At 48.4% G+C, this 19,768-nt stretch overlaps 1 protein-coding gene across 1 annotated transcript in view; it reads left to right on the top strand.

The window, feature by feature from the left end:
* The first annotated feature begins 247 nt into the window (after nt 1-247).
* The window catches only part of JAM3 (junctional adhesion molecule 3), a 34,809-nt gene continuing 15,288 nt past the window's right edge, over nt 248-19,768 (top strand). Inside the window, exon 1 of the mRNA XM_067310118.1 lies at nt 248-298. Within this exon, the coding sequence (XP_067166219.1) occupies nt 253-298 (46 nt within the window). The 5' untranslated portion in view covers nt 248-252. The remainder of the gene's footprint in view (nt 299-19,768) is intronic.

Raw genomic sequence — 19,768 nt, 5'->3', positions numbered from 1 at the left:
GCCATCCGCCGAGACGCGAAGGTCCCGCTCGGGGCTGCGGTGCCGCCGCCCCCCCGGGCAGGCGCCCCCCCCCCGCAGCCGCAGCCGCAGCCGCAGCGGGCGCCGGCGCCGCCCGGGCTCCGCAGCGCCGGGAGCGAAGCATCCCCCGCCCCCGGGGCGCCGCCGCCGCCGCCGCCGCCGCCACCGCCCCCGCCGCCGCCGCCCGGGCAGTGCGCAGGCTCGGCGCGGCGGGCCGGCTCCGCACACCCCATCATGGCGCTGCGGCGGCCGGCGCTGCTCCTGCTCCTGCCCCTGCTCGGTGAGTCGCGGCCGGGCCCCGCGGGAAGGGAAGGGAAGGGAAGCGGCGGCGGGGCCGCCTCCCTCCGCGCCCGCGGGCCGCCGGCGCGGATCTGCACCCGCCGCGGCCCCGCACCGGGCCGGGGGATGCGCTGCCCCGCTCCGCGGATCGGGGACGGGAAAGATGCACTGTCCAGGCCCCGCACCGGGACGGGAGAGGGGATGCGCTACCCCGGTCCCGGCCCCGCACCGGGGCGGGAGGGGGGATGCGCTGCCCTGGTCCCGGGGCCGGCTCCGGGCCCGCGCTGGGGCGGGAGGGGGGATGCACTGCCCCGGTCCCGGTCCCGGCCGCGGATCGGGGCAGGGGAAGATGCACTGTCCGGGCCCCGCACCGGGGCGGGGAGATGTGCTGTCCCGGTGCCGGTGCCGGTGCCGGTCCCGGTCCTGTACAGGGGCTGGGGAGCGATGCGCTGTCTCAGTCCCGGCGCCGCACCGGGGCAGGAGGGGGATGCGCTACCCCGGTCCCAATCCCGGTCCCGGTCCCGGTCCCGCACAGGGGCAGGAGAAGGGGAAGATGCACCGTCCCGGCCTCGCACCGGGACAGGGAGGATGCGCTGCCCCGGTCCCAGTCCAGATCCCGATCCCGGTCCCGCAGCGGGGCAGGGCAAGGGGGAGATGCACCGTCCCGGCCCCACACGGCGATGGGGGGATGCGCTGTCCCCCGCACCGGGGTCAGGGCATGCGGGGACGGGCTGCGCACCGCCGGGCCAGGGGATGGGACGGAGGTGCAGGGGCAGCCCCGGCGCCCGGGGGAAGGACTCGCCCGCCGGGAGCGGGGCGTTATAGGGAGGGGGGACCAGAGAGGGGAAAAATCCGCGACAGAGCCGCAGCTCAGCGAGGAGCGGGTCGAGGGATGAGGGTGCCAGGAATGTGCAGCCTCGGCAGGCAGGCAGAGCAGACACTAGTGCCTATTCAAGCCCAGGCACAGGCGCCTATTGTTCCGGGGGCCCCGCATGAATGTTTGCAGTTTTAATTGCAAAAACATTTGCTAATTCCGCTCAGGAATGAATTTGGGCTCATTTGTTGTCTGGCTATTAATAGTGTGGGGATGAGGAGGGGGACAGCAGCCGGTGGGCTTGCATTGCTCTCCCCCCTCCTGGGCAGACAGCAGAGGGAGAAAATGGGATGGAGTGGGGTTAGGGTGACACCAGCAACGGATTTGGAAAGTTCAGCTACTAAAATACATGGGGATGTGTACGCGTCTATATATTTATATATAAATACACACATGTACATAAATAACTGTTTTGAGTTAACTCAAGATTGAAGTTTATTGAAATATTTCAAACAGGTTATCTCAGGAAAAAAACAAAACAATTCTCTGACTCCAAATACCTTGCGGAGCCTTTTGGGCAGTCAGTGAAGTGGGGTTTGGGCACTATTTACAAAAAAATGAGTGGAAGGGTGAGAAGATGACTTGGAAATCCGGATGGAGCACCCACCTGGGAGGAGGAGATGGTTCCACCACGCACTCCACGGTCTGTTCGCTTGTGTTACTGTGGTTTGTAGCAGAATGGTTTCAGAAGGAGAAATTGGGAATGCTTGATTTTGGAGTATCGAGGTGCTAACTCTGGATTCAGATGCTTGCTATGAATGAGGACAACAGCAGACTTAACACAGCTCTTTCTTACCACTGGGCTGCAAGGTAGAAAGGTACCCCATTTCCTTTCCCTGTTATGTGAGCAGTGCCTAAATGTGCTGTTGAATCTGGCCTAAAAGATGGCAAGACTGGAAATGAACTACAGATACTTCTGCATTTGTTTAGACAGATGAACGTTCTTGCTAAACCCAGCCAAAGGAACTAGTTTCACACCTCTGACCTGAGTACATTTATCTGGTGAGTAAACCAAGTGCTAACAAGGTTTGCTCCCCCTTTAAATACAAAGGATTCTAGTCAAATTGGAGTGCCTCATCCTGCAAAGATTCCCAGCTGTTTTCAAATTTGGGGTCACAAGCCCAGAAGAGTGGCCAGAAGTGGGGCTGAGAATAGAAAAGTTTGGGAGCTGCTCAACTATGCTTGACTTTACGTACTGGGAGGCATTCCACTAAGTTAAGAAGAGGCTGTCAGCAGTACATAAAATCAAGCATGTACTTAAGTCTGCAGGGTTGGTGCTAGATAGTCCCAGAGAAGGTGTACGGCCATAAGGATGTGTTTGATGCCAACTGACTATTTTAAAAAAAGCAGAACAGGAAGTTTACAAAGCCATCGAAATGCTGAGGCCCCAAGCTGCAAAACTCTGACCTGTATGCTTTGGAAACTCAGGGTGCTTCTTAGACTATAAGCCTTGCGGAGCAGGGGTTGCTTCCGCCTGTGCTGTTACTGCCAAAACGGGCCCTGCTCTTGATCGTGGTCTTAAGACGTTGCCATGAAACATAATTCAGTGAAGCATGGAGTATTCAGCGCATACCAAGCTCAAGCACTAAAAGCATCTAGAGACTCTGAAGATCAGGGAAATGCCATGGTCATAATTATACTAGAGGAAGTTATTGGCATCAGTCATGGAAAGCAGGGTTAACAGTTGACATCAATGTTATGTCCTACCTTGATGTCTCTGCTGCAAGTTTCCACATGGAACGGCCATTTGGATTTTGAGGACTTCACATGCTGGACCGAGGATAGAACTGTGGAGCCCTTCCCAAATTTCTCAAGCATTTCCTGATGAAAATAAGACATGTTGATACTTTATTGCCCTTGACAAGTAGTTATCTCCCTTTGATTTAGTTCTGAAGTTTTGCTAATACATTAGATTTTGCAAAAGTCTTTTCAAAATCTACAGAGTAGAAGTACTCATTTCCTTTTTTTTTTTTTTAATATGAAGTCCATCTGTCCTAGTCACCAACAACTGTTCCGAGTCAGCTGTCAGTGCCAAAAATCACTCGGTGGAAATGTTGTTAGCTTTACTGCAATTATGATAAGTTGCTTGTTGGTATGTTCTGATGGGAAGTATTTGCAGTATTACTTTCTTTTCAGCAGGCAGTAAAAAATCTGGACAAACAGCTCTCAGAGCTGGCCCCAAATCAGATGCTTAATAACATCTTCAAAAAAATTCTTCAGAAGGGCTTGGTGTTCCTATTTGGGCAAGGAATATCTGGCATCACCACCAAAGAGTAGTTTGATGCACATCTACTTTACAGCTGTTGACAAAAACATGACACCAGCACATTCCCTCTTGCCCTGAATACTTCCCAGAATTATTTGGTTACTAAAGCACAAGTGGATTGAAAGAGTAAAACATGTTTTTTGTGTGAGGAGTAAGAGCTGTGGAGTGAGATGTTGCCCTGATCATGAACTTGGGTTCTTTTACTGACCTGTTTATTTTCCTCGTAAAGTTCAATTCTGTGTCTCTTGGCCCAGTACGCTGAGGATTTGCACCAGGAACACATGCTGAGTTGCCAAAAATCACCTAAACAAGTAAATAAAGCAGAATGAGCTTTTGCATTCAACTTCACAAACAAAACAGGACAAAACCTGCTGTACCTAGTGGCCACGGGTGGGCCTGTTTTCTGAGACTCCTGCCAGTCTGCCCCTATCTTTAGCCAGCTCCAAAGGGTAAAACACCGGCTAGCCCCCACTTAGTCTTGCTTTCTCTGCAGCTCATTTAGGTAGTCATTTCTTTGTTAAGTTTCTCTTGCAAATTGTGCTCTCTGCTTTGTCATTCTTTGTGATGAGTGTTTGTGTGCTGAAGCAGAATTGGCCTCTCAGTTGTATATTTAGAGCTAATGCTTCACAGTTGATTGCATCAAGCCCAGATGATCCGGAGAAGGATGATGATGCGGGGAAGGTTCGTGAACTCCTTGCAGAGCAGGCCTGAAGTGGTGGGAGGGAGTTAGTGCGGGGGAAATTTCCACAGACCAACTGGTATTTTTTCAGGATCCTGAGTTCTCACAAGTCCTCTTCTACAAAACAAGAACATTTATTGCAAACATGCCCCTCAACAGGATAAAACAACTACTCAGTGCATAAAAGCTGGAGGCCTGCTTTGAAACTGCTGTTTATATAAAAAGAGATTCAAGATATAAAATTAATTAGGATAATTATGTTCTCAGTCTGGCTTCTCTATCAACTAGAACATGAACTGCAGCATCTCTTTCCACTTGATAGAGGCTATTTGCCTTCTCTCTGAACCCTTAGGGAGTATCATGTTTTTATAAGACACAAGATCAAAACCAAAATTCAACCACCAAGTGTCAGTTCCATATAGTGGAGGAGTAAGGGTGTGTGCCACGCAATGAAACACGTTCCATCACCGAGTCAGGACACGGCCTAAGAACCGATTAGTGGTTGTAATTGCACTAATGAGTGTTCTGGACACAGCCTTAATTTTCACCCAAAGGGACTGGATTGCTGTGTGGGTACAATTCTGTCAATAGCTGTGCTTGGGGCAGAGGAAATACCAGTTGGGTTGCCGTTCTCATTCTCTCATGCTGGAAATGGGGAGTTTTCAGTGCCAGAAACATAAAATAAACAATAAAATCAAAAGGTTGACTTTTTTTGGATGGAAACCTCAGGTCTGTGTTTTCTTAATACCCTCCAGAGTGCTAACCCCCCTCAGTAATAACTTGAGATAGAGGTATTGTCTGGAGACTTGAATTCTTTTTCCAGTGACTTACCAGTGACTTACCAACCTCACCTGAATGTTGGCCTCAAGGAAAACTGACTCCTAAAAACTTCTGCTTCTCACTTCAGATGAGCAGACGTCAAGCAGGCTTCCTCTAGGGATAAACTTTGAGGAAAGTGTATATTAAAGATGTTTCCTGCACAAGAATGGTCAGCTGAGGTTCTGTTATCACTTCTTCCTCAGCACTTTGATTGCCTTGCTGCATTTCATGCTGTAAGAAAGCTTTGTATGGCTCCTCTGATGAAGTTCAGCTGTTTAACACACGGCTTGGAAGTGCAAAAACAGTAGGACAGCTGCATAATTGAGCTGGTGCCCAATTCTTATTAGAGCAGCACCCTAAGCCAAGCCTTCAAATTTCTTAGGGAAAAACCCACTGAAATACAAAGAGCCAGCCCTTGAGGGGTGTGCAGTTCTGAAGTATCTTGTCAAAACTACTTCTTTGCTGCCTTGGGTGCCGAAGTAAATTGGTTTTGGTGTTGATAAACTGTGGATAAACCACACAACTTGTAGGAAAAAAAAAAACAGATGCAGGAAGAAATTTTTATAAAAGGGAGTTGGCAAAAAAAAACCCAAAGCACTTCTGCAATTTCGCCTGCAGCTGAGAGCACAGTTGGGTTGGAGTTCCATGAGCTAACCTGCAAACTGGTGAGAGCCGTCAATGGGAGTCCAGTCAACACTGAGCTGGCATTAACTAATTAAAAAGAAAACCAGTCATGTACTTGCTGTAACCTGACAGCCCACAGGTACTTGAGATAAGCTCAAATATTAATAGGAATTGTTCTGTGACGCAAGAATCACTTCTCAGTATAAATAATACAATATATGGGGTAATGTACACCCCCACTACATACCCATACATGAGAGGTTTGTAGTGCCCCTCCTGTGGGACGGAGCACAGGGCTTAACACAGAGTCAGTTACAAGCTCAAGGGAAATTAAGGTTTCGGCACGGTAATAGATGAAGTAGATGAAATTGAATTGTGTTCAGATAATGCTCAAGGTTTTCTTGTGTTTTCAAGTCATAAATCCTAGGGATTTCAGAATTAAAGCTGCAACACTCTCTAACCTACTCGCATCAATGTACCTGATTATTACAACACAAATGTAAGATCATCATGTGTTTAAGAGTCCTCTTAATTTATTTGGGCACAGCTGGCTCATCTGAAGACACTGAGCTTTAAAAACTGAGATGTGCTATATCTCTGACATGTGGCTAAAAGGTAACATTTCACAATATTCAGCAGTATTTCAAGATTTGTAATCATGCTATTAAAAATATATTTGGGTAACCTGGGTGAGATTTTCTGCAGAGCTGGAGAAATCCACTGAAATCTAAGGGGATTTGTTCCCATTACTAGGCTGTGTTCCTAACTCCCAGAGCCTCTTTTGAAAATCCCTGCCTAAATAAACTTTCAGGCAATTCCTTATGTAAATGGCCAACATTTTACCAGTGGGATGTAATTTGGTGCACTCTGTTTTAGATTCTGTTTTTCAGAGAGTGGAAGCGCAATAATTCCAAAAATTCAGGTCCCTTCAAAGTGTTTCTGTTTGACTTTCACCCCTCAGCTGAAACACCTAATTCATTGTCATTTTTGACAGTCATGTCCAGTTTGTTTCACGATGTATAACAATGTTATAATAGTTTAACCTGAAATCCCGTAGTGGTTGCTGGATGGGGACCCATAATATTCTACATATCCAAAGTAAGTCAGAATTTTTGTTTCATTAGCAATAAAGAATAAGAACGGCAAACGATGCTATAAGTAAGAGCTGTTTTGAGAAACCCAGATTACCTTTTAACAGGGCCAGGAGTGCTGTGCATAGCAGTGCCACTTTTCATTCCCAGCAGGAAGGTTCCTGCCACTTCCCATCTCTCCAGGGTGGCTGTATACTGTCTCAGGCCTGCTCAAGTGCAGTTGATTGCACAGCTGAGGACTTAATGATTTTGTCTGCACAAAGCTCTGCTAGAACTTTTAGGCCAAGATCAGCCACAGAGACAATTTATTTGTTTTGCTAGGATGCTGTCCTTGGGAAACAAAGGCCTTGATTCTGTTTCGATAGCTGTTGTTGCTTTTACCTGCTTTACAGTACTGTGTATGGCTCCTCTTTGTGGATCAGTGTCTTTCTTTGCTAGGTGCTGTACAAAGAATATATCTCGCTAAACCGATTTGTGTCCTCATTCAATGAAAGCTACCCAAAGGATGAATTCATTGCGCTATTGGGCTGCCATAAAGATTAGGAGCATTCCTTAGAGAATTGGATGGTAATAGCTGCACGAGCAGCCCTTGAATCACAGCAGTGGAAAAAAACTGAGTGTCCATAAGCAAGGCAGAATGTCTACTACTTACCCCAAGGATCCATTAAGGAGATTGCTGCCTGCTAATGGACTTCCTCCTGAGACGCTTTGGCTGCTAACACCCTCTTGAATGATTTCCGGCAGCTTACACAGTTAACGGCAGGGGAGGTGTTGCAAAGTCCTGTAGTTCTTGCTGCTTCTGTAAAATAGCTTTTATCCCTTAAAAGAATCTTCTCAAGTGCTATTTTTAATACACATTTAAATCTTTGCTTTAATCTTTTTCTTCTTCTGCACTGATCTCTTCAAAAGCGCTAAGATAAATATTTCTTTCTACTGACTGTGTTGTTTGGAGTTAATTGTTTTTAGAGCCTGGAAAACATCCTTTCTCTAATAGAAAGGTGCTCTGCATCAGTAACATTCCTTAAAAGAGGAACTCCCAGCTCTGTGTACCTCCAAACCAGCCCTGACTTCCCTGGGCTACGGGAGTCCCCAATCCTTGGAAGAGTGCGTTGTTTTTGTTAAGGTGTTTAGACATCAACAACCAAGGTGAAAGGAGCAATACACAGCCCTCTGTTAGCATGAATGATACGTGCTTTTCTGACAGAACTGGACACACATGCCGTGAAATTGGGCATGAAGGAGGTTAGCCTGAACCACCACGAGTCTCCTTGCTGATCTAGGAGTTAACAACTGCAGAGGAGGTGCTGATTTCTTTCTCCCTTTGGTCTTTGCTACTCTCCTGAGTTTGCATATGGTGCGTCAATGGGTCTGGCCTGATTTCTCAGGGATTGAGGAGGCAACAACTTATCTGATTTCTTGTGCACCAGCAAATGGCTATTAGTTGGCTACAGGTTGGTCAGTGCTGCTTGAGTTGTCTTTGAACTGGTGATCTGGAGATGAAAGCCAGAGTGCCTTGTAATCGCCTCCTGAGTCTCATGGGTTCTCCCTCCAACAGAGCTCGCTGTTTGAGTCAGTGAGTGTCCATATGTATCTGGTGCTTTCCTTTGCTTTGGCCAGTGTTCAGCATCCCATAAAAAACAGGGCAGTGCAGCGCTCTGCCTGCCAAAGTAGCCTTGTGTGTGCCGGAGGGGAGATTAAACCGGGTACTAACTTCTCTCTTCTTCTATCAGAAATCAGGGCCTGGCCCACAAACAGCTGTCCTCGCCCACAGGCACTGCGTGCTCTCCCACGCAGGGCAAGATAAGCCCTTTGAAGTCTTGGTTCTTTTGGCTGGCAACAGCTTCTAAGGCACTCCGGTGCCCCCCTCTCCCAGTTACCAACTGCTTCTTCAGTTCTCCATGTCAACAGCTGAGCTAGGGTCAGGGCTGATAAGTCTGCAGTGCTGGATCACTGGGGCATTGCCGTGGGCACAGAGGATGCCAGATTCCAGGACGCTTGTGGTGCTCTGTACGCATGGAAGGACTCAGGAGCCTTTCCCGGCGTGCTTGTAGCCTGCCAGCAGCCCACTGTTGGTCAACAATAGCAATTGTTCTCTGTAGGGGAGGCTCGTCGTGTTCTGCTGCAGGCTCCTTGATCCGCTGAGGCCTCTTTTTTTCAAATATTTGGAACAGACTCAGTTTGGCAGTTTTGACAGTTTGACTCAGCTCCTAAGGGTAAACAAAGGCAAGCTGGACCCAGCCAAGTGGAGATTCACCATAACAAGTCGTTCTACAAAGAGCAGGAGATGAAGGTCAAATCCAGAGAGGAGGCAGAAGACTTGTCCCCTTACCAATGCCTTGTCATGACACAGTCTCACAACCCGTGTGTATTTGCCTGCTGGTTCAGGCAGGATGGCCCTATGGGAGAGGCACAGAGGACTTGTGTAGTGACCTGGCTTCAACTGTTAGAGCTGGAGCTGGGTTGCATGCAGCAGTTCTGCCTGCAGCATGTAAGGGGATCACTAACATTCTTGGCTGTAACACTGCACGGTCTCTAGGAGAGCATGTTTTCGGAGCTTCTTGTGGTCTAGTGACAAACATGTCATAAGTCTTGCTGCTTAAATGTCTCCCAAGAATTTTTCAATTCCTGGCTCATCCTCGGTCACTTCTGAGAGACACATGCCATACGTCTCACATCTGTCACTCAGCTTCGTGTTCTTGACACGAGGGAAAGTCTTTCTTTGCTATAAAGACTTTTCTCTTTTTCTCCCTCCCTGGTTTCCTTTTCATATTGTATCCCTCATTGAGAAGCAATATCCCTTTCAAAGAAATGCCAAGGAACCCATTTGCAGAATTTAGAGTTGCTTCCCAAGGCTTGAGTGTCCTCCTCTTTAGCAGCAAGCTGTTAAGCATGTTCTTAAGTGGCCAGATAAGTGTTACGATCCTTTCATCTCCTGACTCAGAGCATGCTGGAGATAACTGATAAGGGGATGACAGCAAGGAAGATGCATGAGCACCTTTGGATTTAATTCCTGCTTTGCAAGGCAGTCTTTAAAGCACAGCTGCAGTGGGAACACAGACTGGTAAAATAAAGCTGGTCCTTCCTTTTTCAGCAGATGTCTTTTCCTCATGTCTCTGCGGCAGATCTTCTGTCTGTGCCAGAAGAGCCCATGCAGAGATGTGGAGTGAGCTAAGTTTTCCACTGCAGACCCTTTCTTCTGGTGCTGACATCCAAGGGACTCGGCATGAGTTGTCAGGTCGGATTCTGGAACTGGCAGCTGGAAAACAGAGATAAAGAGCAGGCATGACCCGGAATCTGCTAAGAGAAAGTAGGGCCAAGATAGTCCAAAACGGCCAGTGATTTGGAGGCACTGCTAGAAATGCTTTAAAAGGGAGCTGATCCAGGGGCAGATGTTTGACATCTTTTGAGATCATGCTGCTTTGTGGCATCTCAGACTGGGCTTTCAAAAACGGAGGCTCCCCAAATTATTAGTTACTTTAAGACAGTGTCTAGACACTGTTTTGGTTGGTGATTTTATTTCCACAGTTTTTTATAGCAGTCCTTTGTGGATTTGAACTGTACTTTAAACAGGGCTGCATTTGCAGTATGGGAGTAGCAGTCTTGCACATGATGGGCAAAGATGCATTCCTCTGCACTGAGTCTGCGGAGAGCATTACATCAGCTACAGCATCATGTGGGGTGGAAGTCTTTAGACCACTCTTTAACAGGCTGTGCATTCAATTCCAGAATTCCTAGTTTAGTCCTTCGTCTGCTGGCTGAAACAGGTGGCAAGCACATGCTTTGGTAAGGGTCCTTATTGGGGATGGGCTTCAAGGTCAGCTGTATCCGGCCCACATTCCAGCTGAGTCCCTGCACCTTGTCTTCTGGCCTGCTTGGCTCTGGGCCATCAATCCCAGAGGTTTCTAACCATGGTACACATGCTGGCTGTGGAATGCAAACCACTTCAAAGTAGTGTGTCTGCAGTGCTAGCCTGTGCCAATCTGCTACCTTTTCCTCCAAGGAAATAGGGAAAAGTGGTTGGCGCAGAATGGGTCAAACAGCTTAACAGCTCCTCCAGGGTGTGCGCATTGCCTGGCAGAGCACATGGATCCGCTGCTCATCCCACGTCCACCTGAGAGGAGACAGCATGTGAGTGAACATGATACAGGCTAGGAGATGCTTCCTCACGGTAGTACCTATCACAGTCTGTTGATAGCACCGGTAGCCATGCAGATGAAGTTTGTGAGCTGTTGGGCATGCGAGGCCTGGGGACACAGTAGAAGTTGAGCTAGTTGAGTGAAAGTCTTTAAGTCTTTGGCAGGGTTTCCAGCTCAGTTTGTGAGCAAGCATGATCCAGAGCAGACAATCCCTGCTGCGCTGAGAAGACCATATCCAGGGGCTGCAGCTGAGAGAGCATCAAAGGAGCCCTAGTTAGAGTCAGGCTGTTTCAGTGGGCCAAATCTTGTTTCTGCTGTTGTGTTAAGCACAGTGATTTTCACTCCCAACACTGTGCCTGCACTACATGGTGGCAAGTCTTTTAAAGATCAGGCCACAAACCTTCCCAAAGCAAATCCCTGTTTATCTGCCTGGCAAGCCTCCCATCTGCCTTGTCTGGGGAGCTGCTGCATGACTGAGCAGTGCTGGCTTTTCCACCCTCGAGCTCTTGCATCACAGCCCAAAGTGTGAACAGAGGCCACAGCCTCCCTCTCAAATCAGCCTCCAGTTCCTCTATGCCTCGCTGTTACTCAGCACTTCTCACTGACAGGGAATTAAGTAGGCTTTCTAGGTCATTGTGGGCCTGTCAGGAGGAATTGTCTCCTTTAGACCTCATTATCAAGGCTCTTTCTGCAACACCAGACTTCAGAACAATTGCAGCCTGGTTCCCTAAACATCAACTAATGAGACAGAGCTGTTAGCAGCAGTTTGCTAAATAAAGGCTGCTTCTGCCTGAGACAGAATAAAGCCAGAGTGGATTTTCTTAGCTGTCTCTCACACTGAAGGTATTTCAGAGAACCCTTATTAAAATAATGAGCTAGATGTTGCTGTTGTGGTGCCTGCATAGGGCCAGCGCTGGATGATTGTGCCAAGTACTTCCCCAAGGCAGTGACTTCAACTGACGTGTGCTCAAGTGACCTAAAAACATTTCCAGCTCCTTTTGTGCTTCTGCCCCTCTGATTTCAAGGTGTCTTGAGCATTTACCCTGCGCTTTTGTGACCTTGTCCCACTCAATGACTTGCTGCCTCATGGTGGGGAAATTACTTGTAGCTCTTGGTGACCTCAATTTCCTTTGGTGCCATAGGAAGATATTCTTCATCTTTGTGTTGTAGCAAAGCTTGCATAGCATTTGTGTGTATGGCTTTGGAAAGATAAGGGATCCAAGATCTGAACAAGTGCAAAGATAAGTTGGACTGCAAATAAAATGCCACTTGGCCTGGCTGGCTTACTACAGAATGGCTTTTTCCAGTCCTGGGAAAGGGCCCACCGTGGTGTTCAGATGAGGTGCATGGAACGATCGTCCTGTGCCTTGTGAATGGAGCTCACCTTAACTAGCTGCCCTTTGGAGAAATGAAACGTGAAGCTAGACTTCGGGTCTCTTCAGAGTGTTTCAATACAGTACCTGGTGTGGTGGACACCCCAGTCCTGACTGTGGCTTTTAGGACTGCAAAGCTGGTTGTGTAGCTGATAATCATGCCCTCCTGCTGTGATCCTTTTTCAAGTGTAGAACTGTGTCCGAAACAGTCCATGGCTGCTCAGCAGCAGAGCAATTGGATTGCCCTTTAGTGGATTTTTGGAACACAGCACTCTGCCTTAGCCAATTTCAGATGAATCTAGCATGCTGGCAAGCCATACGCCATGTGCTCTACAGTAGTGAGAAGAGAGAGCCTGTGCAGTCACCGACTGCTGTCTCCAGTGGCACTTGTACCCAGGCTCGGGAAGTATTGCAGAGAGGGTTGCCTTGTATGGATGCTTTTCAAAGGTGCTGGATGTTTGCAGCTTGCTGTTAGAAGGCAGATGAGATTTGTCTTTGCACCTGGATGCCGAGCAGAAAGGACATAGCCCCCACTTGAGCAGTCCGAGGCCAGGTAACTCTGTTGATGTTCCTGTAATGAGAATTTTCATTCTACCTCTCTTCCTGTTCTCAGAAAAGACTGGGTTAAAGATGAGCTCTGAAGCATGATGGGATGGGTCTGACTGCCCTCTGGCTGGAACAGGCATAGGAGAGCCAGGGATTATTACCTGGCCAGTTTGCAGGTTTGTTTGAAGTGGTGCTTTGATGTGGCAGTGGGAGCCAAGCCGATGGAAGATAAATGGTGTCTAGACAAGTTTTTCTCACTCTCTGTTGTTGTCTGTCTCTGCAGCAGTAGAGATAATGCCAAACAGGCTGAACAGCTCCAAGATGTGAGAAGCAGAGCTATTTCTAGAAAGATGGGACAATGGCTCCTTAAGAGGATCCGAGCCAACTCTCACTCAACCCCAGTCAAACCTCCTGCAGGTGGAACTGCTCCTCTCTGTGCCATGCGCACTGCCTGGATCAGTCAACTGCAGCTAGATGCTATTTAGAGTGAGCAAGGGGAAATCCAAGAGGCTGCCAGCGCGTTTCCAGGTGAGCCAGCACGGCACGGGTACATGAGAGCTCCATTATGCAGTGCTCTGGCCAGCATGGTTGGGAGCACAGGAGGTCATTTTCTTCCAGCAGCGCTGACAGAGGGATCGGATTGGCTCCAGCAGTGGTGGACTGAGAAAAGACTTCAGTCTGGCTAGCTGGACTCTGCCAGGATGTAGTGCTCAGCACTGGCCTGCATGGCCAGTAACAGCCATAACCCCCAGTGGTTCAGCTGCCCTGGGAGGGAAAGAAAAAGCAAGCCATGATCTAGAGTGATTTGTCGCTCACTGGCATGCCGTGCTCTCAGTGCTCTCAGCGCCGTCTTGGCTCTGACGCGCCATCTCCCTCAGGCTGTGAGGGAGGGGAAGTGGAGCCTGCATTCAGATGCCTATTGTCCATCCTTCAGCTGGGAGCAGAGCCAGGCGAGAGAGAGGCTCTGGCAGCATCTGATACGGGGGGCAGATGTTAGGGGAAACATACTCATCCGTAAAACGCTGTGGCTGGGATTTTCAAAGGAGCCTCAAAGGTTAAGCGCCCATGTAGTGGAATGAGTACATGAAGGTGAGAGAGAAATCCTGGGCTCCTGGGACTCCTGCTGGGCTTGGGGAAGCTTTCTGAAAGTAGCTCTGGCCCCTGGGACAAGCCCTCTTGCAGCATCTGTGGGTTGCCCAGGTGAATGCAGTTCTTGGCCTCATTTGTTGAAGCATGGCTGGGGAGGAGGACGAGGCTGCACAGTGCCAGATTTAATCTCTTGTGGGGGCTTTCAGAGGTGGCGTGTGACTGTTTACAAGTTAAATCTGGCTCCCCTCTTTCGTAGCCAGCTGCCAGCTTCTGCAAATGTGAGCTGAAAGCAGAGTATTTCCTGACCCTGCCTGTCCTCTCCCTTCACCCCTGCCAAACTAGGACTCGGCCACAGGTTTGGAGCAGAGCTGGAAACTTGGCACTGAGGCAGGGAGCAGAAAAGAGCCCAGCTTTCTCTCCTCTGCCTGCATTGGCTTCTGTACTGCTGTGGGGAGTACAAATATGTTCCCAATCTGTTTGCTTCACTGACATGACTCCAAGACACACAGGGAACAGATACACTGACCAAGAAGGGGCCATTGTTAGACGGACCTTCTCGACTGCGGCTCTGCTGGAACCGATGGGCTGTCGCTGCTCTCCAGCACTGTACTACAGCTTTCCCCATGCTCCATCCACAGGATCGAAAGCACCTCATCCTTCCGGTGCCCCAGATTTAACTGCACATTAACACAGACAAACCAGAGGTTTATGCTTGCTTTACTCAACTTGTCCATCTGTGTGCCCTGAGCTTGCTTTATGATTTACATGCCCATCTTTGGCAGGCAGGTATTAAATCAAGCTGTAGATAAAAGATGTTACAAGCATTGCTTCCCTGTGAAGTGCCCCAGCTATTCACTGACAAATTGCTAATTGTGCATAGGCCGGCAGCCCAAGCAGACGGCTAGCTTGCTTTGTGCTGGAGGCTGAGCACTGAGGAGCCAGGGAAGGGAGTGATGGACAGGTTAGCATTCTGGCGAAGGAGGAAGAAGAGCCCCAAGAGAACCAGAGAAGAGGAAGGGAGTTACCTCATTTGTTTCCAGCTGTCAAGGCAGGGTTGTCCTCTGGGGTATATTTCCTTAATCTAGTCCGATTTTACTTGCAACTTTTATGAACAATAAAGGCTTCTGCTGTTTCCCTTGGAGGAATTGGAATAAATCCAATAGATCGCAGCGCTGAGAAGCAGATCCTGTTATTAATGTCAGCCTAATCATTCCTTTCTATCTCCTTCCCACCTTTTTTCTATTCATACTCCTAAAAAGCCTGCAGGAAGTTATCAAGTCCAGCCCAGCCTCTTCTTTAGCTGCCCCTGAAACTGCAGACTGGATTGCAGGGTCTAACCTTATTTCCTCCTCTGGCTTTTGGGGTCTGTGATACCATTTAATATGCCTGCACCAAGCCGGTGTGCATTGTCCCCATGCCTCAGGAGAGACCTCCTGGCAGCTCAGTATGTAAACCCCAAAGCTGTCAGGACAATGAACAAAGCCAAGCTGAGCGGGGCAACAGCACAGGACCAAGAATGTTCTTCCACGCAGAGCAGCAACGCTGCCACTGCTGGGCCTGTGTCTCTCTGGGAAAAGGGCCTCTGACCAGGACACAACTGGGAGCATTCAGCTGAGAAAATTCTCTACTAAAAATAGCAGCAAGAGATGTTTAAGGAGAAAAACAAGTCAGGGTCTTGGGACAAGTTAGTTCCCAGATAACTGGCTAATTCAACTCCCTCAGGATGAGGAGTCTTTTAACCCCTTCACGCCACGAGTCCTTTCTGCTCTGTTAAACAAGCTTGCCATGGTCAGGAATCCAGGTTGGAATGAGTCAGCATGGCTTTCCTCATCCCTCTTTGCTCTGACATTACATTCCTTTTTTCCCTCTTTCCCCACTAATTTATGTCAGCATCTTCCTAATAGTGTCCTCACTGTGTCAAGCTTTTTATCTTTGTCTGTCAGTGACTTCATTCGGGCTCCCTCTAATTCTTGATGTGCTTCCTAAGAAAATAATCTCTACTGAACCCTGCAGCGCAACTCCCTCTGCAGGTTTGCAGCCTGTGCTCGGGCTGATGTTAACAAGGTAAGTCTTTTCAGATCTGTTGGCGTGATTCAGGGCTGTCTCTAGAACAATATTCCCCTCACTCGCATGTCTTCAGGCCTGCATGTGGCTTGCGCACAGCTTTCTACTGAATGCCTGTTTCTCTTGTAGATCTGCATCCTTTGTTCTGACAGATTCACAGCAAAGCTTCAAAGCTGGGTTATAGAAAGACGGCTCCACCTCTCCGGCGTGGAATGACGGCAGTGGCGGTAGCGTTGCACAGGCTCTTGGTAGCAAGCTCATAGGCAGATGTGAAAGTGCCTCAGATGTGAATGCTCTCTCAGCCTGCAGTCTGTTCATTCGTAAATATTTTGTGCTACACATTAGCTAGACAATTGCATTTTATACCTGAGGCTAAAATTATACACACAAAAAAGAGAGAGAAAAGTGATACTGCAAAATATGAAAAGATGTTCGTAAAAGGGGAGCTGTTTTCAGCCTTGTCATAAATGATTACTCTGCGTGCTTGCTCACCGCCTCTCCTGTTCCCTTCTCTAGCCTATGCTTTCAGCTCTTGGCTCTGATGACTGCTGCTCTCTTCCCAACTCCCATTTTCCACAGGAAGATGACATTGTTGGTCTCTGATAAGCAGAACTTTATATCTGCGCTTTGTTGGTCAAGCTATAGGCTGGAGGAGAAATGAGGTTCAAGAGATTAGAGTCACAGACAGAGGAATAGGGGATTATAGGCTAAAACCCTGTGAGTCTCTGTATTGATGGTTGGGACACAGCCAGACATTAAGGAGTATTGCAAAGCCGGGTGCTGATAGTGTATCCGCTTATCTCCTGTCTTTGCATTTCAGGCAGCTTTTGATATATGTGTCCTCATCAAAAGCCAGGGTCAGGCAGGTGCTGAGCATCCTGGCTTCTGTTGAAGTCAAATACCTGCTGAGATCAAGTCTGTGCATTGGCTGGCGTTCAGCCTGGAAAACGTCACTTTAGCTTACGAGAATCTCTGCAAGTTTGGAGCAAAATTCCCACACAAGACGAAAATAAAGGAACTTGCCCCTTTTCCCTTCACAGGTTCATTCTGCCTCTCTGATCCTGGCTGTAGATCCCTACCATGCATCACTGACCTGCCTCTACCCTGGAGGCTTTCCCTAGCATCAGTCTGCTGAAAGGAGAGCCCTGCTGGGAGGAAGGCCATTGCCCCTGGCTCTTATCATAGCTATCTGCTGGTTCCCTCCCACTTTGCACTAATTTGGTATCAGCATCTGCGGCTTTTGGATTTGCAGAAGTGAGAAACAACGTAGGATGTGCCTGTATGGCAATTCTTGGGGCTGGCTAAGGAAACAATGGAAGTCAAGTGGGAATAGGCAGGAAGGGTTGGTTTCAAATCTGCCCTGTGCAAGTATTCCTGCTTCTCTTTAGCGCTCTCCGTTTTTGTTCCTGGCCTTTACTTTTGCTGTCGCAGGGCACTCTTGCCTAGTAAACAGATCACAGAACTGTATATCCAGTCCAGGCTGATACTAGTGTATTCCTTACTCTTCCTGTAACTTCCTGTTCCTCAGTTTCTTCCTCCAGTGAACTGGGACTGTACATCCTTACTGAATTGGAGGTGACCAAGGCTTAACCGATGAATGCAAAGTGCTTTGACAGATGAAAATGGTCATTGGGAAACACTGCACTTCAGAACCTCAACAGACCTCCAGAGGCCTGGCCAGCTATATTCCTTGGGTTTTCATGCCCTAAAGCAGAGGAGGTGGGGATGAACCGACCTTTTGAGGTGCCCTCCTGTCCTGTTTTCTATGAATGCATTAATTTTCATGGTCAGAATTGGCTGTGAGCCCGACCAGTTTGAAGATGTAATTATGCTGTCCATTTGCTAATGAGAATGGCAAGAACAGTGCTCAGTACAATGTGACTGTTTTGATACATTCCTAGCCAAGTGATCTGTAATTGTTTCCTTGTTGCCTTATTTCTCTTCTGGCTTTTGCCAAAGACTTGGTGCAGACATAATTAGAAGCTCTCTTGCCTAATGGCCTTCCCTCCGAGCCACACAGCAAGGCCACCTGCCCCTGTTTTTTCCTCCTGGAGAGTCAGCGTAACACTACAAGCCTGAAGCAGCTGTGTAAGGGGCTTGACCTCTGTGGTCAATAGCAAGACACAATAAATGATCCAGGCAGGACTTAATCCCCTGGACAGTGGTATCTGATAAAACACAGAAGCTGTATGCCCTGTTCCCTGATGCATTCCCAGGAAAAAGAGACTTTGTGTTCAGTCTCATGTTTTTTCCTCGGGAAGGGAAAAGTGATTCAGGAATCCAAGGGCTGGTAATTACAGACAGCCTCTTCAGTGCACAGCTTTCCTATTCTTGTTTCCTTCCCATTCCTACTCCTTTACCACTCATCACAGATTTTCAGGGGCAAATCCTAACTCCTTGCATCTTTTCTCGCTGAAGATGGCCCAGGATTGCATTACACAAGGAGATGCAATCAGACATGCTGGAAACTGTAGCCCTTGCTGCTTCCATCTTAAGCTCTTTTAAGTAGTAGATGCCAGTCATGCACCCAGGTATTGCTTCCTTCCCCTCTCTGTCTTGCACGCATGCTAAGTCCTTTCCAGAAGAACAGCTAGAAATGGGGTAGGAGCTTGGGAAACAGGAGAGCTGGAACCAGGTCATGCACAGATGTAGGTGCTGGGCAAGGCACTTTCAGCCACATCTGCAAAGTATTAAGTGCCTATCTTCCCCTTGATGTCAACAGCATTTAAATAATGCCTTTGTGGTGCTGGCTCTTGGTCTCTGGCCATGTCTGTTCTGAGGGCTGAAAAGCTATCTCAAGAAAAAGGGGTAAGTGTGCTACGCCCTTCAACCTGGGAGCTTTCTTCCCATATTGTCAGCTGCTGGCTCAGCTGTGGCTCTCTCACAAAGCATCTGTGCTCCCTTTAAGGAGAGCAGAGCATGAGAACCTGCTGGTGGACGAGGTCCAAACCCAACTCATCCAGCCAAGAGCTCAGGTTCATGCTAAGTCAGTGAATAAGCTTGAGCTCTCCCTGTTCAGACAGCTCTGGAACATGGCTCGTGGTGCCTCTTAGCACAGGCTCAAGGACTTGCAAAGTGGTGCTGATCTGATCAAATCAGATCTTGAGAACAGGCTGTCTCCAGTTTTTGTGATAGTGCAGATTACACAGGACCTTAACACCTCAACTCTAAACACACTGCAATGCCATGAGCAAAACCGCAACCAAAGACTCTGAAATTCTGAGCTCCAAAAGCCCTTGTTAGATGGGTATTTGAGGCAATGCGTCTGCAGCTGCATCCCAGCATCATGAAACAAAACTTTGGAAAACCATCGGAAAGCACTGTGTGATCTTCACCAGGCAAAACCTACGCTTCCCTCCCTGCCTGTGTGAGAGGAGGAATGTTTGTCTGCAGACGGAGGCTGCTTTGCAGAGAGGCTTTTATCTTAGAGGGCTCTGCCTTTCCTTGCATCTCTCTAGCAAGCTGTTTCACTATTGAGCATGGGTGCGTAGGCTGTCTGTATACAAATGGCTTTGCTCTCTGATTAGGAGGTAGAACAGTAAATCCTCCTGTCCAAAAAGAAAAAAAAGAAAAAAAGGCTGTGTGCATGGCCTGGATGCTAATGGGCCTTCTCTGCAGCAAATGCAGCCAGGTCTTTAAGGTGTAGGTTTAAATCGGGACATTCTCACCAGCTAAGGTTTTATTGCGCAGCTGCACTTACTCCATCTACACACAGGCATCTCCTTGGCTTCTCTAGTGGTGAGCAGGGAGAGAATGAATTATGAACAAAAGCCTGAATTCTCATGTTTCCAGATGAAATCAAGTACTCAGTGGTCTTCCACACAATTTTGTACTGTGGGGTCCTGGTCCTGCTGAGATCACCAGAGGCACTCTCATTATCAGCATTTAATGACAAATGAGTGCCATCACC

Source organism: Apteryx mantelli, chromosome 23 (assembly GCF_036417845.1).
Source record: "Apteryx mantelli isolate bAptMan1 chromosome 23, bAptMan1.hap1, whole genome shotgun sequence".
In the NCBI taxonomy this organism is placed as follows: Eukaryota; Metazoa; Chordata; class Aves; order Apterygiformes; family Apterygidae; genus Apteryx; species Apteryx mantelli.
The sequence above is the reverse complement of the archived record's forward strand: the minus strand, read 5'-3'. Positions and strand labels throughout refer to the sequence as shown.